Source organism: Leiobunum rupestre, chromosome 6, assembly GCF_980474605.1.
Source record: "Leiobunum rupestre chromosome 6, qqLeiRupe1.1.hap1, whole genome shotgun sequence".
NCBI lineage: Eukaryota > Metazoa > Arthropoda > Arachnida > Opiliones > Sclerosomatidae > Leiobunum > Leiobunum rupestre.
In genome coordinates, this window is record NC_143389.1 from 15,202,804 (window position 1) to 15,227,400 (window position 24,597).

Genomic DNA, 24,597 nt, shown 5'->3' on the forward strand with positions numbered 1-24,597 from the left:
CGTAAGGATTACCCTATCTCTCTCTCTCTCTCAATCTCTCTCAATCTCTCTCGATCTCTCTCGATCTCTCTCGATCTCTCTCGATCTCTCTCGATCTCTCTCGATCTCTCTCGATCACTCTCGATCACTCTCGATCACTCTCGATCACTCTCGATCACTCTCGATCACTCTCGATCACTCTCGATCACTCTCGATCACTCTCGATCACTCTCGATCACTCTCGATCACTCTCGATCACTCTCGATCTCTCTCGATCTCTCTCGATCTCTCTCTCTCTCGATCTCTCTCTCTCGATCTCTCTCTCTCGATCTCTCTCGATCTCTCGATCTCTCTCTTTCGATCTCTCGATCTCTCTCTTTCGATCTCTCGATCTCTCTCTTTCGATCTCTCTCTCTCTCTCTCTCTCGATCTCTCTCTCGATCTCTCGATCTCTCTCGATATCTCGATCTCTCTCTCTCTCGATCTCTAACGCGGAGACGGCGACTCTCGACCGCGGAGACGGCGCCTCTCGACCGCGGATAAAACCCGAACTTTGTCCATTACGGGTCGATACGCTTTTTCCAAGTCGACGCTAACGAGCGTATGATCCAGAAGTCGGCGTATTTGTTTGGGCAGAGGCACGGCAAACGCCTCCGGTATTTCAGTTTCTTCGTCAGTCACCCCTAGCATAGTTTTTAAATTTTCGCCGTTAATGATATGCTGATTACCGACATTAATTCGAAATCCTTTCACTTTAGTAACGTTAAATTTTTCGCCCGTATCCGGATTTTTCACCCAAAACGAGTAATTTTTCGGCCCGCCATACGCGGCTTCGTAAATAAAAGAATTTTTTCCATAAACTGATAACTCGCTGACCATATCGCCCAAATAATGTCCCGTAGTTAAAAGGGGGTGCTTCGAGACGTACTGGATGGCGTCAGTGTCCAAATATAACGCGTTCTCTCCGACTATTTCTAGATATTTTAACAATACTAATCTCGCTTGACAGGTTGTATAAGCGGAAATTACGCAATTTGTATGTTTTAGAGGTATTTCCGCTTCGTTGAGGGGGGCTGATTTCACTAGAAGAGTCGTATCGTTGACTGTCAAAACCGATTTTACGTTGATTTCCGGATTTGATAACAGTTCAAAGAATACTTTGGGTCGCGAACGATTTCAGTTTTGGTCACAATGGAACGCTGACCGAGTTTTCTGGAAAAAAAATCTCGTTTTAATATCTATCACACTACCCAATATGATTTATAAGTCCCATAGGCTAATAAAATCCATTCAGACCCCCACATGGAATTTAGTATTAGTTTAGAGATGGCGCGAAGTTCCTCGTTTTTCGATACTTTGGTGGGGTCCAATTTGACCCCTTCATGACGCTCGAAAGCCGCAATGTATTCGGCCCGGGCTTGGATAGTCTGACATTCTGACGGCCAGCCGCTCGCCTCCACCTTGGTTTTTAGGAAACAGTCGACGTAGTCTCGAAAAATCCCACCACTGTCCGTTACAGGATCGTACTACATCACCTTGTACGACCAGGCCTCGATTTTTTTTATAATTTTGTATCCGCGATTTACGGCCCATCTTAATTCGTCGATTACCCAAACGCCTTTAAGCATTCTTTCATCGTCAGAATGGTCGCAGTCACCCTGGTACCGTAAATCGGCGCACGTCCGGCATAGGGTAAACGTTAACTTCTTGTTAACGAACCGATACGGAAGGAAAGGATGGAATAAATTGGTTGGCGGGAGCACGTTACATAACAATAATCCCTCAAAATCGTCAATGGCTGGAATATCGGTACCGAGCAGAATTGTCGGTCGGCCAACGGGGACTTTACCGCTATAAAAAGAAAAAAAAACACTTAAATATTTGTTTTCGTCATATATGTTTTTTGGTATAATACCGTTTGTTTATATAAGAGTACAGGCTGCAAATATCCACGTAGAAAATTTTATCGTCGGTCCCTTCAACGTTACAGTACGATCGAAGGGCTGATACTCGACCGCCGAAAAAAGCGGCTCAGGGATCTAAACGCTCAGTTAAAGTTTCCGAAAAATTATAATTTTTTAAAAATGCATTTATGGCAGGATTTTGTTGTTTTTCAAGCACCCATTCGCACCCCCATTGTTGAATGACGGTATAACCCATTTCTTTAAGTTTATTGGTTGTCCTCATCGTGTTGGAAAATCGTGTATTAAGGGTATCGCTCGCGTTAGCGTATAAAGGCTGGTTCCTATTTACAGAGTCCCCGAAGCAAGTCCTACATCCGTGAAACCTTTAGTGAAAAAAAACCTGTTTATATTTTGTCTCTTCGAACTTTTTAAAATAATACTTACCAACAGCCTTGATATTCTAGAGCGTTTTTCTTACCGATTAGACCATCAATTTTAATTTTTCCAGCACGCGGTTCTCGGCCATTCAGAGTTGATACGATGGTAACATTCCGGACATGCGCTTCCCAAGCCAGCCATTCTAATGCCTCGGTGGATTGAGGCTCGGATAACCAATACAAATTAGCCGGTATTATGCCAATCGTTTCTGGCTCCAAAATTTTTTTCCTTAGCACGCACGTAACTACACACTGACGCGATAGTCACACCAACGCTAAACGGATTAACTTCGCAGAAGTCCTGAAATAGTTTCATAAACTTTAAACATTCTTTAGCTAGTATGTGGGTATCTCTAGAACAATAGAGTTTTAACATTTCAAGGTAATTAAATTCCGAACTCTTTTCGGTTTCGAGAGCGTACCATTTGTTAAAACTTTCGCGGTCTTTCACCGTGAAATATTGGCCACCGTAAGCTTCCAAGGGGGCCAGCGCGTTCTCCGAGACGTTGTTTGTTTGCTCGGGTTTGTAAATGTCAAAATTATTATCAACTACGTTGAATAGAAAATGGGGAAAAAAATCTTTCGTATATTCGCGGCCCAGATCGAACGTATCCGCGAATTTCGACAGAGGCATTGGTATATAATTATACGAATCCGATAGAGTTAAATTGTGTAGTTTCAGTTGCAAGATGCGAGTTCCATTTATTATCGGATCGGGCTCAAACGAGTCGGCACTCTCCATTATAACTTGCAATATGAGTTGCGTGTCGTAGTTACTAGCATTATGTCCCAGCGCGGTCACTCTTCTTATCCGAGCCAGTGTTCTTAAATATTAGAAAAAGTTTCGCGCGGAATCTGAACCCAGAAATTGTCTTTGGCTAACGCCGCAAAATTTACGTGCTACGTCGGGGGTATCCACGCACGCGCAACAATAAGTTTCCGACACGCACAAGATGGGTTGGTGAATATAACAGTTTTTCTTAACAGGGTGCCGTTTGGTTTGGACCGTTTCAAAATCGTAAAATATCCACATTTGCGTAGGCTGACCGTTGGAATCGAAACGTGGTGAGGGCCGTCGAGGGTCTTTGATGACTTGGATGTAACATTGATGTCCCAAGGGGGAAAACTTACGACAACCGGTACAATACTGTTCGTTACAAGAATGCCGCTGGCCTTCGCGTTTAGTCAAATCGATTAGAATCGAACATTCCGAGCAATGAAATAAATTTTGGCACAATGATAATTTATCGCCGGTTAATTTAATTTTATGATGCGCGTAGCACTCGGACCCCGTAAAATTACGTAAACAGTCGGCACACTTTATTATACCTCCGGTACATTTTATGGCCCTGCAACACGCGAAACAATAGTCTGAACATGCGTGGGATCTATCTTGTCTGTACCCCTCGAGACACTTTGAACACAACTTTTCTTTCCCGAATAAGGGAGCCAGCTTTTTAACTAGATTGAAATGCGCCCCCTCGTTTAAAAGTACAATACGTTTTCTGTCCATACAGGCTCGTATTCTAGAATCGTACACCAAGGTCGGCCAGCTGTTTTTAATTTGATAGATTAAAATATCGTATTATTTGAGGTACGTTCTAAATTTTCTAATCGACTCTGGCGACGCGCATTCTTTGTTAGGTCGGACACCCGATTTGACGCATAGGAGGAGCGCCTCGACTCGTTGGGCCAGATTGTTTTCTTTGGTATGGGACAAAGTTTCATAGACCGTTTTTAGTCTTTTGTTTTCGGGTTCGTTTTGGTATTTACACAGCGCCACACCGACGCAAAGAGCTCTAGCGAGACAGATTGAGTCGCTGTTCGCAATACGGACAATTGATTGTCTATTCCTAGAAAACATAGCAAATGTCTCTAGTCGTTTCCGTTTTGCGTAGCCACCGCCTTGGGGTAGACGGACAATGGAAAATATTAAATTAACGGGTGCCATGAAAAACGCTACTTCCTCATCTGAATATATAGATTCTGAAATCTCGTCGAGAAGGGCCTCAATATCAATTTGGTCACGCCTCCTAAATGAAATGGTAATATCGGGATGCGCCGCACCCAGCGCCGAACTACGGATTACTAGTTGTACCATGTCAGCGGGGTTTACATCGCGTAATACCCGTTCAGTGACCCTGGCAAGCCCTTCCGCTTCCAATTCAATTCCCGTCTTATTGAAGTTCGGGAACTGTTTTTCGTGCTGACCCAAAATTACTCAATTAGGGTGCTCAAATTCAATATATCCCACAATTGGGAAATCTCCCTCCTCCTCCCCGTAACCGCTTTGGTTAAGTAGTTCGTTGAAATATTCGTCCACCATTTCGGCGGATTCACGCGGTTCGGGGTCTTCGACCGTGACGTGGTCTCCAGTATCATCGGCCGTGACAATTTCAGGGGTGTTTATAAAAAATATATATTTTTTTTAAATTTCTTATTTTTAATACGCGGTACGAGAGAAAAAAACTTACTCTTCAGGTAGTCCAACACAGGTTCGTCATATTCGGCACCCAACATAGCATTCCACTCGAGTTCGAGTAATTCTTTTTCCCTCTTTTTATATCTCGCTTCAATAATTTCGCCTAACGGAGACGGTAATGCTTGATTAAATAATCGGACTTCGGCTACCGTTTGGCACGCTTCTGGAACGTGGGGTATAGCTTGAACAGTTTCAAAAATTTCAATAACCGTCAAAATTTATTTAAAACTCAGACGGCTAAAAATTTCGGGTAACTTATTTGGTGCAAACCCCGGCTCTAAATTTAAAAATAAACATATTCCGTAATAAAATTGCAGCAGTTGTGGTACGGACCAGGGTCTATTTACCGCCAAATCGTCTAGAAACCAACATAAGCTTTTGCTATCCATTTTTTCTAGGCGCTAAGAAAACGACTTCCAACTTGAGAATTCCGCTGATTAGTGAAGTTTCTTTGACCGATCGGGCTCTATTTATACGTATCTTTTGGGGCTGTATAAAAATAATATCACGTCGTTAATTCGAAACTCTATTATATAAAACTCGATTGTTTTCTAAAAGATGGGCCCAATGTTTTTTACGCCTATAAATTTAAGGATGGATAGTGATCAATTGCTACTTTAATGATAGCCCCATCCCCCATAAATTTGGTGGCGGTTCATCCTTTTATCGCTGACAAAAGTTTTTTTTCAAAAAAAGAGACGAAAAATCTTTTGACTATTTTGACAAAGCTGGATGAATATACGAAAAAAAACTTTTTGACGGTGCCCTTCTTGTTCTCCGAGCGGCCAATTTTTTTTTACGAGCCGCTGTTTTATTAGACACCAAACCCTTAGGGTGGAATCCTTTGGGCCCACGCCGCTCGAGCCTTAATTGAACGATGTAGGCCCCACCGGTCTTTTTCTTGGAAGGGAAAATGGTTTAGGGCTCTTTTTTTGTATAAACCCTAACCTTTTTTACGATGCAAATTAAGTTTGTCTTTGATCCACGCGCGACTCCTGAATTTAACATGTCGCGTCAAATTGGGTATTGTTAAAATAGTGCGATTTTTTTTCGCACCGAAATGTTTATAAAAAGCGATTGTTTTCACAGCTGTTTTTAAGCGTAGAAGGATGGTCATGGTAAAAGAGGTGACAGTTATATACTCAAAAACCTTTTAAAAAAAGACGTTTCAAAGTGTTAGATATTTTTTGGGGACAAACGTTTTGTCGAAAAATGGTTAGAAATGAATGTTGTTGCGCGTAGAATTTTATGGAGCCCCATAAACTATGTGGAATAGATCCTCTTAACTATTTCAGTTTAAACTATGAGGGATTTTTGTTTTTACATCCCAAATGGCCCCAACGTATGGGGTGCCCCTCAAAGAGTGTATGGGGGTCCTTTTGGTATAAAAACCCTGGAACTGGATCCCTAAGACATCACAACTCTGCTATCATGACATCCAGAAGTCCATCGCCACTATTCTCGGATGAGGACGTCGACCTGTGAGTTTTTATCAATTTTTAGTTCGGTGATCTCTAAATGTTATTTTGATATTTCCCAAATAAACCTTTTTTCGATTTTGGCTGGGGTTTTTAATAATAATATATATTTTCAGCTTCGCCTTAATACAAGAGGGTGAATACCTGTTCAACCCGCAGGGTTTGGAGGATGCTGCTGAGGCGGGTAGCTGGAGTCGCTCTTCTTCGGAAGTTATCCGGAACAACAATTCCAGCCACCAGCCGACGTAATCCCCACCGCCGGAATCCCCACCGCCGGACCCGGTTTCGTCATTGGCGGGGATGGGTAAGCTTGAATTTATACCTAAATATTGATAATAATATATTCCGTATTTTAAATTATATATTTGTTTAGTCTCATCAGAGACATTTCGGCCCTCTTTGAGGCCCGGGCGTTCCTGACGGTGACGACCTCCCCGTCATTGGTGATGTCGGCGGTTCAGCTGGAGAGCGACCTCCAAACCCGGAGGGTTTTATTAGACCTCATTTTTCATAACAGGGTGTTCTTATAAAAAATAAAATGCTTTATCTTATACCTTGTCTCTTTTTTTATATAATTCTATTATTAGACACCCCATATCAGGCTGTGATACCTTTAGAGCCGGTCGACTTAGACCAAATTGACCCTAGGCTCCGGTTATTCCCGCCTAGCGACTCGCTTATAACGTACGCATATATTTTTTCTACAAAAAACGCCGTGTTGCTCAGTCTTATTTTCTAAAAAGGAACCTCATGGGAGCAGACCCCCGACACCACCAACCCAGTCTCGAAGTCGTGGCATTCCCCCACAGGTAATTTTAATTTAATTCATACGATTTAAATTTACGTCACGCAACGGCACCACACCTTTTTTTAGACTTTCTCTCGAGATAAGCGAGTTGTGTCGGTGGAAGGTTGGAGCGTGTCTCGCGTACGCCGACAGCGAGGAGCAGTCCCAAGCTGTATACGACACAGAGGGGCTGTTCCACGACATGCTCCAACAACTACTCGTCGACAACCAATAATTATTGTATATATATTTTTTTTTCATTTGTTAATAATTCCTTTGTATATATTAGTTATTTGTCAATATTTCTTTTTGTATATTTTAGTTATTTGTTTATTTTAATACTTTGTATGCCATTTGCTTTTATTATAAAATATATAAAGTTTAAATCCGTTTTTTGGTTTATTGATAAATTTAGTTTAAAGATAACTTCCGGTAAGGAAGTTTCTATTCCCGCCTCTCCCGTTAGTCGGCTTATCGCTAACAATCCTAAAAACGCATTACTAATCGCGTTGATTTTACTTTTAAAAGGACTTGTAGAATTTCTATATCTTTGGTTTACCAATATGGGCGTCGCTATACACATAACACCGCAAAATTTGACTAATCGCGTGAGTCATTGAGTCAACCCATTACGTCATCCTGATTACGTCATCAAATTATTATCTATATATAAGGCATTCACCCCCGTCATCCATCGGCAGTACACTACAAACCGTTTCTCGAGCATCATGTCTAAACGAAGCTGTGTAGATAACGTTCCAGGGCCTACTAAAATGTCTTAATTTGATCCGACTCAGCGTAAAGTTAACCCTCGTTATTCATTTTCATCCGAGCTTTTCGTTACTACGGGGTTAACGTCTGAACTCGATATATCTGTAGCTCTATGCAATAAAGTCTCACACCAGGTCTTTGAGATGTCTTCGCGCGCCTGGGATGATTTATACGGCCACTGGGAACAAATAAATGACCCCAACGGCTGCCCTTTCGATCACCGTTCCCGCTATCTGATGCGCTAGTGACCGCCGCCATGTCTGACCAAAAAGAATTAACCTTGCAAAGTACGATATCCGAAGCGTCGGTCGTAATCAAAGCGCCTGAAACTCGAGAATTGGACAGACTCAAATATTTCATTAATTCGCACATTCAACTCCTTAAAGTGAACCAAAAACTCTTTGAATTAATGGGTTACGTTATAACCGATAATTATCGTAAAATTTACGAAATATTGTATAAAGAACCATGAGCACCCAACAATTTATTTCTATCGGTTTAACATGAAAGGTATGATACCGTTGTACGCTACGCGTCCAATTACGTAACAGCATTTAAAATTATTGAAGATTTTAAAGAAACAGTTGCCAACCAAAATATGTTTTGCGTATTTAACTTTTACAATTTGTTCCCTATGGTATCTACAAACCATAAATATATAAAAAATAAATTATTTTATCTTTAAGCGTTTTTTTTTCATCGGCTTAATGTACTGTAACTTTGAATGTATAAATAAAACCTTATAATTTGTATACTTTCTGCTCTTTTTTTCCAAAACACTTTTACCGATGACCACCCACTATTTTACGGTACCCTTTTACAACCCTTAGGGGCCCTAAAACAGCGAAAGTGTTTGAAAGTGTTTGTCGGCGGAAACCCTTTGAACTATTTATTACCAACTCGAAAAGACAGGTGCCCTAGGCCCGACATTCATCTAACCTATTGACCTAGGTTTTATGAGGTGGTATAACATCGTAAATCATCTAACCTATTGACCTCGTAAATCAGCTAACCTTTTGACCTACCGAAAATGTACGCAAAATGGGGGGAATGGGGGGAATGCTTACCCCCCAGGGGCCTGTTTCACCCCCGTTTCCCCCGCCCGCGGGGACCCCTATCGGTAGACACACTCACTTATCTCTCACCTTATCTCTCTCTCATGCTTAAATATTATCAGCTCGATCGGAAACAGTGAAAACCTCTGAAAATCGATAAACACGGTTTTTACTACACGGTTTTAAGGAATCAAAGAAGAAGAATCCTTTTGGTAATAAAAGATGTATCTGAAGTAATAATTAAGCGTTCTTAATTGGCCGAGAGAACGAAGCGAGGAACTACTAGTGGAGTTAAAATATTTTGTGCGTGTGTTAGTAAAAGTTTATTCGTGACGCAAAAATAAAAGCTACATAAACCTTAATTGTTTAAAATATGGCATAACATGGATAAGTTTGCTATATAGATTTTGGTGAATCTGCGTAAGAGAGATAAATACCGTGGAAAGATCAGAGATGTTATTTCATTCAGTTCCATCTCAAACGTCGTATGCAAAATTAAAATTTTAATGAGTACTCTTAGATTACATTTTACCAGATAACCCACAATAAGCGGTTTTATAGTAAAAAACTATTTAATTTTCAATGAAGTTATGAACGTGTTGAGTCAGTTAATCTAGAATGTAGAAACAAATAGACTTTTAAGGTGTTATTGTTAATTTAAGAACTTGATGATAGTTTTGATATAAAATGTAGGAATTAATATCATCATACAGGGTGTCTACATTTGATCAGCCCAGGCATTTTTTCTCAAAAACTTTACCTTCTATAAATCATTGTTTTACTTGTGAAAATGATTTGGCTCAAAACATGTTCATTTTTCACAGACAATCATTACAATAACATGAGGCCTAAAAACTTTTGGGTAGTACCAACTTGTTTTTTTTCATGACCTATTATTTCAGTGACAAATGAACGATTTTGACCATATTAATTCCATTAAAGGTTTTCGAGTATGCTCTACAACTTACTCATTGAAACGTTTCGTCTACCACCTAGCGTTCAAAAACTACAAATTCTAAAACCGTGAAAAATTTCACGATTTTTGTGAAATTCACAAATAAAAACGATCTCCACCGAGAGAGTACATACTGAAAATTTCACGTTTCTAGAAGGTATAGTTTTTGAGAAAAATGCCTGGGCCGATCAAATGAAGACACCCTGTATAGGCTAACGGTTTCTATAAAAGCAGAGGCTTAGATGGTTAGGAGGGATTATAATTATATTAGTAACGGTGATGATAATTTTGATAAAAAAAATTATAATTATATATCTTCAAAGAAATTTTGAAAGACATACCCATAACAAAATGTTTATTTCTTCGGTAAAGTGCGAAAAAGAAGATACACCCGCTAAAGTAAACTCGTCAGAAGTATCAGTGAAATAACATATTTCATTTAAGTAAATTCCATTTCTATTTTTTCTGCAGTTGTCAGCACCATTTTGACCACTGGTGATTAATTTATTGAACCAAGATTTTTATATAAATTTATTTTGCCTGTCTTAGCCATAACATTTACTAGAATAAACGTAAAGTTCTTCCAAATCAAAGAGCCGGGTTAATTTATTATAAATTTTTTTTATAAGCAAAATACCCATCAAGCCACTAAATTATCAACTTCGTTTTTCGTAAATTAAAAATGTCAAATTTGAAAAAGCTCAAGCAAATAAAATAAGAAGTGTCGAAAGAATGGGTAATTTTTTACCACAGATATATTACTTATTTATCTGATTATAAAATATTTGGTTTTTACAGTCTTTTAACAGACCACTTCTATGTTGTTGGTCATATTGAGACGCAGACTTGCCAAAAAATGTTTTTACTAATTATTTTAATTTTTCCGTTTAGCAATTTATAGAGCATCCCGTTCCTTTCATTTTATATATGATCGAATACCCATTGTCGTGTTTGATGTTTGCATTATCGTTTCTTTCGGATCAGAAGTCTATTTATCGAACCGCAAATGACGACGATTCAGATACATTGGTAAGTTTAACAATTAAAGCTTAATGAGCGTTAATGGTCATCTGATATTGCTTTTAATGTTTCACAGAACGAATCCCAGGAAAACGACGCGTCTTTCGTTTCAAATCTTCTGTATTCATGGATGAACGAGTAATAGTTTGATTCTATCTTTTCTATTTTTAATTCGCTTTGTTGTTATCATCATATAAATTTAATTTCTTGACTATGATTAAAATAGTTTTTATAATATTTTTTAAATAAACGTAATGGTTAAAATTTTTATTAGTTAAAAATGACCGCGTTTGTTAGCCTTTTAATACAAGACCCCTTTTCAAGCGCCTACACAGTGTACATGCAGACAATTTCTCAATCAATTTAAACGTTGTAGCCACTTGAAAACGGGTCTTGTACTCAAAAACTAGAACACTCTCAAATTTAAACTAATTCAAATATTTACCATGAAGTATCATCAGTCACGTTTATCCAAATAAAACAATTAATCAACTGTTAGTTATAGAGATGGGTTGCATCATACACTTACTTGTTTAGCAGCAAGGAAATGCGAACATAAAGGTTTGGGTTCGTGTGATAGGTAAAAAAAAGACTTTGTAAACAAATCGAGGTAACCATCGCCAAAAAGTAAACTTCAACAGTATTTAAAGTCTTTGCTGCTTGGTTTTGTGCTTGTTTCAGCCTACTTCCAGGGGCTAGTAGGCCACACTTAGAAGCTCTCTGGCGCTCTTTTAACTCATCGTAGAAAAAAAACAGGCATACTTGTCAACTCACCCCCTACAGTTCCTTAAAAGTTTTGCTTAAGTTTTTGAAACACCCTGTATAATGAGGGTCTCAAAATCACACGCGTGAGCGTTTTAAAAAAGTGTTTTATTAATTTATATGGTTGTTTATTAGATTGCTTTTGAAAGGATACAAAAAGCCGTTAAAAGATTCAGACGTCTATGATTTGAGATCTTGTTTACGAACTGCACAAACAAATCAATACCTGGATAACTGTACATTTGGAAATAGCTTAACGGAACCGCCCGAAAATCAAAATGAAGAAAGGTAAACAGTTTTTATGCACAATTTTAAATGAAAATTGTCACATCAACTTTTGTAAAAGATTTAAATTAATAAAATTATTTATTAAAAGGAATAATTTAAAATTATAAAAGTAATTTTTGGAATTATTTATCATCTACAAATTCCGAAAACAGGCAGTCATGATTCGTCACTTTATTTAAGAAATTAAATGTTATTGATTTTTTTAACTTGGTGTAATTAGTACGATTATTAATCATATATTTTCTTAAATTATTTTCAGGGACTCCGCTTATTTTCAAAAAAATAATAATTTTTTTTATAACAAATCACAAGAAAGGAGACCAAATATTACTTCTACGCTGATAAAAACCTTTGGACCCGAAATGATACTTCCCTGTATTATGCAAATATTTTCCGAAATAATTGTTTTTGTTGTTCCAATTGTAATGGCGTAAGTAATTTAAATTTTGGTCTTTTATTTTCCATTTTTTTTGCATTGATTTGCTAATTAGGTAAATTTCTAATAACATTTTTTCAAAAAAAACTGTTCAAGTTTCATTGTGTACAAAAAATGTGAGATCTGCGTGATAATGCTTTTTAAAATACAAGTTGGTTGTACATATTCCCATTCACATTGATTTACACAATATACAATGGTGTTTAAAATTGCTTTGGCATGACATTTTTCTCAAAAGTCTATAACCTACAACTAATACATAATTCTATTAAATGTATCCGAATTTTTTGATAAGTTGAATAAAGGTTGAATGTTGTTTTGAGTAGTAGCAACTTTACAATTTCTCGGAAATTTAAATATTATGAAGTTCCCCAATTAAAAATATAACGTATACTTTTGGAGAAAATGTGTCTAGTCAAGAAATTTTAAGCACACTAATTTATAAATTATTTTTTTAATAATTTTGGGTTTCATCTCACAATAGTTAAAAAATTTCTATCATTTGATGTATCACTTACCCATGCAGCAAAGTGTTTATGATTCCGCCAATGAAACCTTATTGCGTGAAACCAATAAAAAATATTCCTCTTTCGATGTTTAAGATGGGCTTAATGCATTATTGGTGAATTATATAGATTCGCAAAAGTATCTACCACAAAGCGAAGAAAAGGTTAGATTTGGGGTTCTCAAAACCATCTGGCGAAAAGGTTGTTTTTGTGAACATTATGAAAACCATCGAAATGGTTTCGAACCCAGATGTCACTGGACATCCAGTTGTTATAGGTCCCGATTAAGGTGAGGATGGAGGAGGAAATCCTTTGGCAAAGTTAATTAGATATTTCATGAAAGCCTCGACTCAGCTCTCTTTTGCTACTGAAATTTCAACATAAATACTTTTTTTTGTAAAGCAGGTCATGTCAGAATTTTATTTTTCAAAACTTAAATTAAAAAGATGTTTCCCGTAATTTTCCCCCACAGAATGACAAACGATCTTGAACAGTTTTTATTTCTTAATACTTTGATTTCCAAACAAGGTACTGTTTTTCAAACGTCTACGCTTACAAGTCATTAATGACTTGTAAACTATCAGTGTAAAACATAAGAAAACTTCTGATAAATTAAAATTGAGTTGAATGTCCTTTTAAGTGAAACGCCCTGATAAAACCTCCTTTACTTTTTTGTCTTTATAGGTGGTTAATCGAGTACTCGTCAAGCGATGAACCGTTATGGAAAGGTGTATTCTACACCTTTCTTCTCTTTATTCCTGATGTCATAAAAATCTTCTTTGTCGAATACCGAATCAAACGTGCCCTCGACTTGTCGTCTCGTCTGAGATCAGCTGTTACTTGCGCAATCTACAAAAAAGTAAGTTAAGCATTTTTGGTAAGTAAATTTTAGAAGTGACCAATAAAGAAAAGAAACTAATTAGAGCTTTCAAAATTAAGATCGAGAAAAAGAGAAATACGGATTATTGATCGAGGTGTGCAATATGTATTATTTTATTTTCGATTATTGAAGTTTCATGTCGGGTGACGTTGAAGAGATCAATAGCACATTGCCGTGCTGGTCTGGTTTGTAAGCGCGACTTATTAAATAACCGGCTGGTCTTATCAGTTCCTTCTAAATCTCAATTTTTCGATCAATATCTTAAGCCAATTCGGTTCATGCGAGCAACTGCACCAAGAATTGAAGGACAGATAATGTAGTTAAAGTGGAAGAAATATTTTCCTCATTTTTTAACCTTATTAACTTTGTTCGTATGCAGATTAGATTTTCCAATATTTAAGCACTGACATTACTACACGGAAGGACACTTACAATGTTAGTGGTTATAACAGTGGTAGAGTAGTTAGCACTTTTGCCCCGAAGAAAGAGGAGTGGATTCGATCCCAGCTTGTGGCACGGGGGAAAAATTCTAAATACTCCTTCTTCGTTGAGTTTGCTTGATATCCCCCCACTGGTTAAACGGATTTTCCCACGAGGTCTTTGGTTTCCCCATACATTAAAACTTGAGATTAACGGTAATATTGAGTGTAGGGAGATGGTGGCTTACTTTGCGTGTTTACCTTCTCACCACCCTCCTACGCATTGAAACTCGGTCACCTGAATTAAAAGCATTAAGATTCGCGGAACGATTTACGCATAAGGTGGTTCCTTTTTTTATTTTTTTTATTATTTGCGTGTTTGTGTGGGTGTGAAAAAGCAATTTCTTACATTTTCTCCACTTCGTCGGTTTTTAGTATAAAACAAGTGAAGTTAAACGTAAATTTATAATAATATTTTTCAAATCGGAAATAAATAAAGATAAATTGCAAAAAATATTGTACAGGGTGGCTTAGGTATTTTTTTGCCAATAACTTCTATGGGAGAGTATTATTCCACTGAAAATATTTTTTCCCCGACTATATCTGGTTAAAATATTAAAATGAAATGTTAAATGAAGAAAGATAAAAATTACTGATTTCATTACCTTGGTAGGCTTCTTCGAAAATTCACCAACAGAAAGGTCAATTATAAGATGTGATTTTAATTTTATTTGTAATGGCTTATTTCTCCCGCAAACCAGTTATTGTTATCTCTATTAAATGTTTTTTTTTTGGAAAATCGAGTAGATGAATTTTTTTCGGGCAAAAGCTATGATTGTGCCTTGAAACAACAGATTATTTTACGACGAATATGTTCTATCGCATTTTTTTCAAAACAATTGATGAATGGACGACCACTTCATTTAACATTTCATTTTAATACCTTAACCAGATAGTAGGGAAAAACTATTTTCGGTGGAATAATACTATCCCATAGAATCTATTGGCCACAAATAACTAAGCCACTCTGTACATTCTTATTTACAATTTAGTTAGATTTATTTCCGATTTGAAAAATAGTATTATAAATTTACGTTTAACTTTACGTGTTTTATACTAAAAACCGACCAAAATGTAGACCCAGCCCTCTCCTTCCGCTGACCAACGCGCTTTAATGGTCGAATTATGATTTTAGTGAGGCCCATCGAAACGCTCGTAGGGTATGTCAACTTTTCAGTATGCGGTGTCCTGACAGATATCCCAGTCACAACACCGTTGTCGGAGCTCTTCGATATTTCTAGAACCATGGAGATGTCAATCCAAGATACCGAGGAGCTGGTCGTCAAACATCGACGAAGAAGAGCTAGTTTTAGCGTACTTTGCGGCATATCCTCAAGCAAGTATTCGAAGTGCAAACGTAGAGTAGGGTTTGCCCAGAATCCCCATTTGGAGTATCCTTCACGAGCACAACTTCCATCCTTATCGAGCAACATTTCATCGGCCCATTTTTTCTGCCAAACCGTCTAAATGGGCAGAGTTAATTAGCTTTGTAACAGAATGAAGTCGTAGTCGAGGGAAAATAGGATTGAAATCTTGAAGAAATTAGGAGGCAGCTGAATTTTTGGAGGATGGTAATATATAACTAGTTAAGCAAATCCTGAAACGTCCCCATGATACCGAGCGCCCCCCCCCCCAGTTGGAAAATGCAAGTTTACACTATAACTACGTAACAGCTTAAGGTAAAGAGACAAATGAACATTCATTTTAAAGGTTATAGTCAGGGCTTAATTCCATTTTCAACGTTTTGGCGGGAAAATAATAATGTTTACCAAAAACGCGATTTTTAACAATATTCTACAAAATGTTATATTTTTATAATTTTTTTTAACTTTTGTTATACTTAAAGATATGCTTTAAGCTTTAGATATATTTATATATTTTCACATATTTAATGCTGAAAATGTATTTCCGTTTCCTATGTGAAAATGTCTCCATTCTCGAGATCGTCGTCATTGTTAAAATTAATTTCATGAACGTTTTTACAAGACAATCCGTGACATTGACCACACATGGCAGTACAAAACAGTCTACTCTTTCGACAACCACAAGATTGTTTGCATCCTGTTTTGCAATTGCAAGATAGTAAATTTAACAGTTCGTCGGGAGCTACGTTTAATAGAGTAGGAACTGGCTGATATTTATTAGCCGACAACGTCCATCCCCAATCGGTTGCGTTGAGATCGTTTCCTTTCCATTGTTGTATTTGAAGATATGATCGAAGAGAGTGTTGGCGAGCAGCTGCACTAGTGGGAGGTAAACTTGATGAGGTTAACGGTGATAGTTAGTGTAGGTAGCTGTTGGCTCGATCGTGTGGCGTGCAGGGCATGTCACCACCCTCCTACGCATTGTAACCCGGCCACCTGAATTAAAGGCTTCAAAAGTCGCTCGATGACTTAGGCCTAAGGTGGTGCCTTGGGTATTAACCTAGCTGATTATTATTTATTTATTTACTTGCCAACTCAAATTTGGTCTTTAAATTTAGTTTTGCCGTCGTTTTATTGTACAAGTAATATCTAATTTCATCCAAGTTAATTTGGTCTGTAGCGCCATATAAGTTGAGGATAAACTTTTATCCTGCTTGAGCAATTTGATCTTGTGTTGAACCCGAGTTAAGAAAAACATCTATTTCGTTTTGCATAGACGAATTGTTTTTCAGCATTCGTAGAGCTTTCATTTTTCCTTTCTCATAGAGTGCTGATGTGGTGTCGCACCCAGTTATCACGTGAATGAAAAGCAAATATTGACGCAGATTTGAATACTGCTTCACTAACTCGTTGATATCGTAAACTACGCTAGGTTTCGAACTTGTTGAAGGTTTCATGAAAAATAAATTTTCAGATCTTTTGGGGGCGAGAGCAATCATGAAGACGAGTAAATCGGTGTCTTGGCCGACTACCACTACATTTGCAGTTTGGTGTTTTTATAGAGCTATAGTAACAATATAACGGTCAGCGTCATCTTCAGCAACAAAAACATCTACGTTTTCTGATTGAAGGCTTTCTTTTAAAACCGAAATAAACCGCTTTTTATTTAAAGAGTTCCTAAGAAACTCTGCTTGATTTACGGTACATGTCATAGAGTTTGTAAAACGAATCTCTGGTGACGATCTGTTGTGAGTACGGCGAAGGTGTTCAATGTCCTTCGTTGGACCGGTTTCTTTGGGTAACCATCAAATAGAACCGTGCAGTTAGTTCAGAAGTGATACTATACATGTGTTACGTAACTTTCCAGAATATTTATAAATAGATCTGGTTTTGGCCATACTAAGCTATATGGAGTAAATGACCACCGTCTAACACTACAGCCACGTCTTTTGGTATAGTCTTCTCTGGTACAATCCCACCGGTCAAGTCTTTTACGAGGGAAGATTTTGTTCCTTTACGAAGAGATACATCGTCAAACAAAGAAGGCAGCCGTGAGACTAGGTCATATTTGAAATATGACTTGAGATCTTCTTGACTTTGCAAACGCAGATTAAGCGATTAAATAGCTGTTCCGAGGAGACCGTTACCATTTCATTTCTGATTTTGACACTCGATTTCGAAAAAGCCATTGTGGTAACCATGTCGTGAAAATTAACTTCAGACATTTTTTTATACACGACAAACCGACTTCGTAAGCATGATCACACGTTACATTCTTATCAACGACCAGCCCAGATGATAAGCATACTAAGTCCCTGATTTAATTCCAATTGACGAACGATCAGTTAACCAATCTGTGAATTTTCGTATGTCCTCAGCGTCTCTAGCTTTTCTACTTACACGCAGCTCTTAGCGTGTTGTTTATTAAATTCTGAAGATGTTTCAGTAAAATACTGTAACGCTTCGCTAATAATAACAAACGCTGGGCTACAGAGAATTCAGTTATTTAGGATGCTATCAGTGATTCCTCTCCCATGAGTTAGCCCTCCCATTGCCTTAAAAGAACACATGAGAGATTGTTCTATGCACATATCCGTCCACGTTCCAGAAAAATATTTATCCGTTCTCCTTATTGTAAAAAAACCGTTTTGCACGAAGTTTTTGTGATCTTCCTCATTCATCTTTGACTCGAGGCTTTGCATTAGTTGCGCCTAAGACCATTTACACCTGGACTGGAGAGGTAACGCTATTCCGCTTTTTCTGAATTGTCCCCACCAAAACACCATCAAGCGGAGAAAATCCGCGAATTTCGCGCACAAACTCGTAGTCCCCCTTTATTTTTCATCCGCCTTTCCGAGGTGGTGAACGCTTCGTGCTCCGTAGTCTGCTTCCAAGGCAGCGGGATGCGCAAATGGAAAATTTGACGGAGAGAGAGAACGAAGTAAACGTTTCTCAGGCCCCCTTTTTTTGTGGGTGAAAGTTTCATAAGAGGGCCAGTGGTGGCGCTTCGGTAGTGGGGACTCTAGTAAAACGGAAATGCCTATCTTGATTCCAGTCCAGTTGTATATGGTCTTAGGTTGCGCGTACAAGTGAGCTGATTTTGCATAAGGAAGGTGCACTGCGGCATGGAAAAACGGATGCATTTCAATAACCGTTTGTAGATGTGAATTCCAGTTCCCAGGGCGTTCGGCGAAAATAAACTTTAGTACAAGGTCTATGCTTTCCATGTACTGAATCCAAAGTTTTGAAGCGCGACTTTGGGATTTCATTGAATCACAAGTATTCGAAAATTCATCTAACAAGAGTAAAACCCCTTCGCACTGAGATAATTCGTTCAGTGTAATTTCGTTCTTTAAAATCTTTTCGTGAGCCATAAAAGTGTTCATGAAACCACTCCATCCTGGTAGTGCGAAAAACCTCTTACCCATAGGAAATTTAGAGGAGACAGTGATCCGAATTAAATCTGGCTACTCATTGACTTGCAATCTGTGATATCCTTTAAAGTGACCGTGGTGAACCCCGAGGTTGCTGGTTTATTATAAGGAACAATGGGTATTTCTTCAGGGAAGCTTCCTCGTAATCCAGGTTTTATACGAGGGACTTGGAGCCTCTTTTCAACGCATTTGCTTGGCGTTATACACCGAATACCGCCCATAGCGTGGGATGTGTTTAGTCCATCGAGAGTTCTAATATTTACATCCCCGTTGTCAAACACATATTGGACAAATGCATCCCCCGCTACTTCTGGAATCCCAGAAGCTTTTAAAGATTGCGGATACAATTGAGCCTCCTTGTACGAAACACAAACCCCCTTTTAAATGTTTTGAGCCATAGCGACGACTTAAGTACAAAGATAAACCTGTCAGAATTGGGGGGGGGGGGAGTGGTGCTCGGAATCAGGGGGACTTTTCAGGATTTGTTTAACTAATCACATACAACCATCCTACAAAAATTCAGCTGCCTCCTAATTTATTCAAGGTTCACGGTTTTTTTTATTTATTTTCCCTGGACTATCGCGGGTGCATTAGAAGACATTCCTCTGGCCAACTACGGACGACTCTTTTATCAACAAGACGTTGCACCTCCACGTCAACCGCGAGCTGTAGTAGGCCACTTTACACCGAATTTCAACAATGATGGATAGAACGAAACGGACCAGTCCAATGGCCTCCAAGATCGCCTGACCACCTCACACCGATGTGGGGTTTCATCAAAGATCATGTCTATGCGACGCCTGTTACGAGTCGGACGAATTACGTCTCAGTATCATCGGCGCTTTTCAATTGGTCACTCCCGACACGATCCACCGTGTATTCCGACGTATGTTTCATCGCCCAGAAACATGTATCGTGGCCGAGGAATTATCGAACCATACCTGTAATTTCGCAACCCTTTCATCGCTTTGATTTTTTTCTTAGTTTGATTCGAAAGTACTGGTTTATCTTTATCTCACTTTTTTGTACCAAATAAATGGTTAAATTATCGTAAATTATCATGGTTTTTTCCAAAAACAATTAATTTAACTAAGCTTTGTAAAAGATCCATTTGGCTTGCTATGGCGAACTTGTTTTCGTTTTTTTGCTGACCTCATTATTTCAGTGAAAAATCGTTCGTTCGTGATCGAACAAACGTTATTTGTAAGTTTTCAAGTATAATCTACAACTTTCTCGTTGAAAATTGTTCCCTAGCACCTAGTGGTCAAAACATAAATAAAAAAACGTGAACACGTATTCGAGTTTTCGGCAATTGAGAATTAAAAACGTTCCCAACTAAATACGCATAGCCTGAAAATTCCAAAATTATATACCAAATAGTTTTTGATAGAAAAGCCTGGTCAGAGCAAGTCGAGCCACCCTAAAGATATTTTTTTATACTAATATGTAACATATGGAATTTAAATATGTAACGTAAATTAAGTAATAACTGTTATATTTGAGAAATTTCTAACCTCGATAAATAATGTATAAAGGTTCGATAATTTAAGAATATATATTCTTCCTTGCAATTTTTGTTTTATTTCCGATTTGAAAAATAGTACTATAAATTTACGTTTAATTTTACTAAAAACCGACCAAGTGGAGAAAATGCAAGAAATTGCTATCACGGATGCCCCCTTAAGCACACCAATCTCCTTCTCATACGAACGAGTCACGTGGACAGGCGCTTTTTCGGTGGTCGTTATAGTAGGACGATTGCACTTTACGGCGCGTTTTAACCACCGTTTCGTAATAGATACGGATGGCCTCCCGTCCTAAATAGATGGAGCAAATATAAAATGTATCGCCCCCCCCCCCCCCCGTCTGTGAAATCCGAGGGGCAGCGTCCCCTCAGTTTTGCAGTTAGAGTTACTAATAGGTAATTTGTTTTGCCAAAAAAACGGGTAAGTCTTGTTTAAAGAAAACGTATGTTTCAAAAACCATTGCAAAGAGTTCGAAAATTTTAAAAGCAAGAAAATTCATTTCCCTTTGAATATCCCGCCGAATCCTCTTCAAGGTTTTTTAACGTCGACATACATAACTTCCCATTTTACATATAGTAGACAATTAGGCTGTGTCCGTGAAACTGTTGGAAATAGAAAACAATAACGAATGTAGAAATCATCGCGGATTAAAAATGCGACAACCTCCTTCAGAATACCATTATAAGACAGTTATAAAAGTGGGACAAAGCAAAGGCTTAAACTATCGTAGCCGTCTAAAGTGCAGATACAGTGAATAATGAATATAAATCTATTTAAGCTTTAAGTTAGTCAAAACCTTTTAGATAATATAAAATGTACGAACAGTATGATATTGATATATTGAGATTATTAAAATAAAATCTAAGGAACTTAGTAAGCTAGATTTCAGCATAATTATACATTATTAAGATTTATTATTTATTTTTAATTTAGTTTATTAGTCGAAGATTTATTTGATACGAGTTTCACGTTTTTTGTTTGCTCGAAGACCTATTGGTACGAGTTATTAGTAAGTTTTTTTAATTTCTTCAAATTTGTTTAGGATTTAGCTATATTATCCCTTTTAATTATGGACTAATCTACTTTTTTGCGTATTTTATCATCCTACATTATTAAATTTTGGGATAACGCAGGATACGAAACAAGAGAAAAATAGTTTAGATAAAAGAAGATGAAATAATATTTTGACATTAAAGCTTTTCAATACACGTGGTAGGCCAATAATACTTGCCTTCACCCGGGCCCAGACTGATCGGGGGCCCAGGCCTGCTAGCCCATGCCCTAAGAAGGCCTTGACTGCCAGATAGAAGCAGGCGAATAATTTCTATTTATTGCAAATTTAGATCAGTGTCTACAATATGTTGTTGGATATTTGTAATATATTTTACGTATGTATTTAAAGAAACATAACGTAAATTTAACTTATGTTACAAGTATATTTGGTAATATTGTATTACTCGGTTTACACCCCTACTTTTAAATTTGCGTTTGAAAATGAGATTGACCCAGGAAAGTTCAAAGTCCACGGATTTGTCCAGAACTTTCGAAGGCTCTAATTATACGGCGGTTAACAACAGTGACACACTTCTAGATGAGAAATTATATTATAACTTTGACCAAAGTAGGGTTTTTTTAGTAAATTGATTATTATACTAGGGTTTGAGCTGAATTTTTTAAACTAAATTCATAATTATTGTTGATTTTTTTATTTCGCCATCTCTGCTAAATTTCGTGATCTTTGAAAAAAAAGTTGGGGCTACTCCTCCCGTCTCCCCTGGCTACATCCCTGTACATACACCGCCGAGCGAGCAAGCGAGCGAGGCCATTCCCGTCCTTGCCCCCCCAGCTCCAGAAATGTTCCGACGCTACTGTCTGGCGCACTTTATACAAAACCAAATAATATTATTCAAAAATATTATCTAGATTTTCTTAAAGTTCGATTAATTGAATCTAGTTTGAACGCCATCAAAAAATCTTAAAAATTGGAGCCTACGGTATTTTTATGATGTACGGAGAAATTGTATTACATAGGTAATACAGGGTGTTACGGATAAGAGTACCGAAACTTTCTATATGCATTCTATGGGTCTCTATGAGTAAAAAATTCCCAATAAACAGGGGTCCTAAGTGCTTCGTTTCAGAGATATGGGCTCCCAAAAAATACCCCAAAAACTGAACACAGCCTTAAATCTGGCAAACAATATTCTTCCTTGAACCAAGTTGTTTTCATTAAACTCTCAATTGTTTTTATCCGTGAGGCGACAAACTTTAATAACAAGTGGCAAAAGTTCATTTATGTCCTTTTAGAAGTAAAATGAGTTCAGAGACAAATACAAACCATTTTAATTTATTGATACGATTTTAATTATTTAATCTAAAGATACAAATGTCATAAAAGTTCTAAAGGGATGGTTTTAAAATTGTCTAATATGGCACATTGGTCCAGGAACGCTTATTGGACGGACGGGCTCAAGAAAAATGGGTTAGAAGCTCAAAGATTCAACCAGCAGTAGATTCCTAAAAGACTGGTGTCAGATCGACTGGCGTTTGAGTCTGTAATTAGACGGCTAAGAGAAATACAAGAAATTTGCTTCTTCTAATTTATTAATTAAAATCGTTACAATAAATTAAAATGGCTTGTATTTGTCTTCAAACTCATTTTACTTCTAAAAGGACATTAATGAACTTTTGCCACTTGTTATTTAAGTTTCCCGCCTCACGGATAAAAAACAATTGATAGTTTTATGAAAACAATTTGGTTCAAGGAAGAATATTGTTTGCCAGATTTAGGGCTGTGTCCGGTTTTTTAATGTAGTTTTTTGGGAGCCCATATCTCTGAAACGAAGCACTTTAGGACCCATGTTTATTGGACATTCTTTACTCATAGAGACCCATAGAATGCATATAGAAAGTTTCCGTACTCTTATCCGTAACATCCTGTTTACTTTTTTAGTAGTTTGTGCAAAGTAGTTTCGCATGCACTACTATACACTATAGAAAAATAATAAAGCCGGTTTTATGATTTATAAATTCTAGGTGATAAGACACAGAACCGATTTTAATTGCTTAAAAACAAATAGTTAATGTATAATAACTTGCTGGTTCTGTAACTGTTTAATTGCACAATAAAATTATTTGTTTATATTCTATCTACATCCATATATATGGATATATATTTAAATACATACATATCTATACCTACATATAAACATAACTATACATATATATGTATAGATATGTATATATATATATATGTATAGATATGTATATATATATATATGTATAGATATGTATATATATATGTTTAGTATGTATATGTGTATGTATACATTAATTTTTATATATTAAGATAAAAATCGTTAAGCACTTTTTTACTTTTGAATATTGATGTTTCGAAATAAGCATTGTCTTGGCAGCTCACTGAGTAAACCAAGCAGTAAGTATTATAGCACGGAGATGTTAAATATCCTCTCAAATCTAAGAAACGAGTTCTGGTTAACATTTGATTTAAAGCCAATTGCCAAAAAATTTATTTATTAATTCAAGAAGCATATACGTTTCTTTTTAGGCTTTGAGGCTTTCAAGCACTGGGAGGCGTAATATCAACACCGGAGAGCTGTTGAACTGCATGGCAGTGGATTCACAAAGTTTTATGACTTTCGTCCTGGCAGCGCATTATTTTATAACAGCACCTCTCACAACCGTTATCGCAACTGTGCTTTTGTGGAATTTTCTCGGAGTGTCATCTTTATTAGGAATTGTCTTCATTGGTCTTTCTCTTCCTCTGAATTTATTTATCGCAAAGTTGAAGAAAGAACAAATGGTGAGGTGCAAATATAAAATTGCACAAATTAAAGACAACGTCATACGTGTAAACCTGGAGATGTTGACTCTGATACAAAGTTTTAGAAAAAAAACGCCGTTTTTTTGCTTGATAGGCTTCTTGGTTCGTTAAACGCACCAAAATTTAAATTGTTCGCTATCATTACTATTTACTTCTAATCATGTTCAGTTTTCGCCAAAATTTATCGCGTTTCACATTGAAAATTTGGTG

General features: G+C 37.3%; 1 protein-coding gene across 1 annotated transcript in view; it reads left to right on the forward strand.

Annotated features, from left to right (window-relative positions):
• Positions 1–6,233: 6,233 nt before the first annotated feature.
• LOC149939355 (ATP-binding cassette sub-family C member 3-like) overlaps positions 6,234–24,597 on the forward strand; it is a 47,193-nt gene continuing 28,829 nt past the window's right edge. Inside the window, exons 1-8 of the mRNA XM_090179143.1 lie at positions 6,234–6,283; positions 6,397–6,525; positions 6,654–6,768; positions 10,740–10,877; positions 10,945–11,006; positions 11,766–11,918; positions 13,545–13,719; positions 24,112–24,366. Coding sequence (XP_090035269.1) covers positions 6,234–6,283; positions 6,397–6,525; positions 6,654–6,768; positions 10,740–10,877; positions 10,945–11,006; positions 11,766–11,918; positions 13,545–13,719; positions 24,112–24,366 — 1,077 coding nt within the window. The remainder of the gene's footprint in view (positions 6,284–6,396; positions 6,526–6,653; positions 6,769–10,739; positions 10,878–10,944; positions 11,007–11,765; positions 11,919–13,544; positions 13,720–24,111; positions 24,367–24,597) is intronic.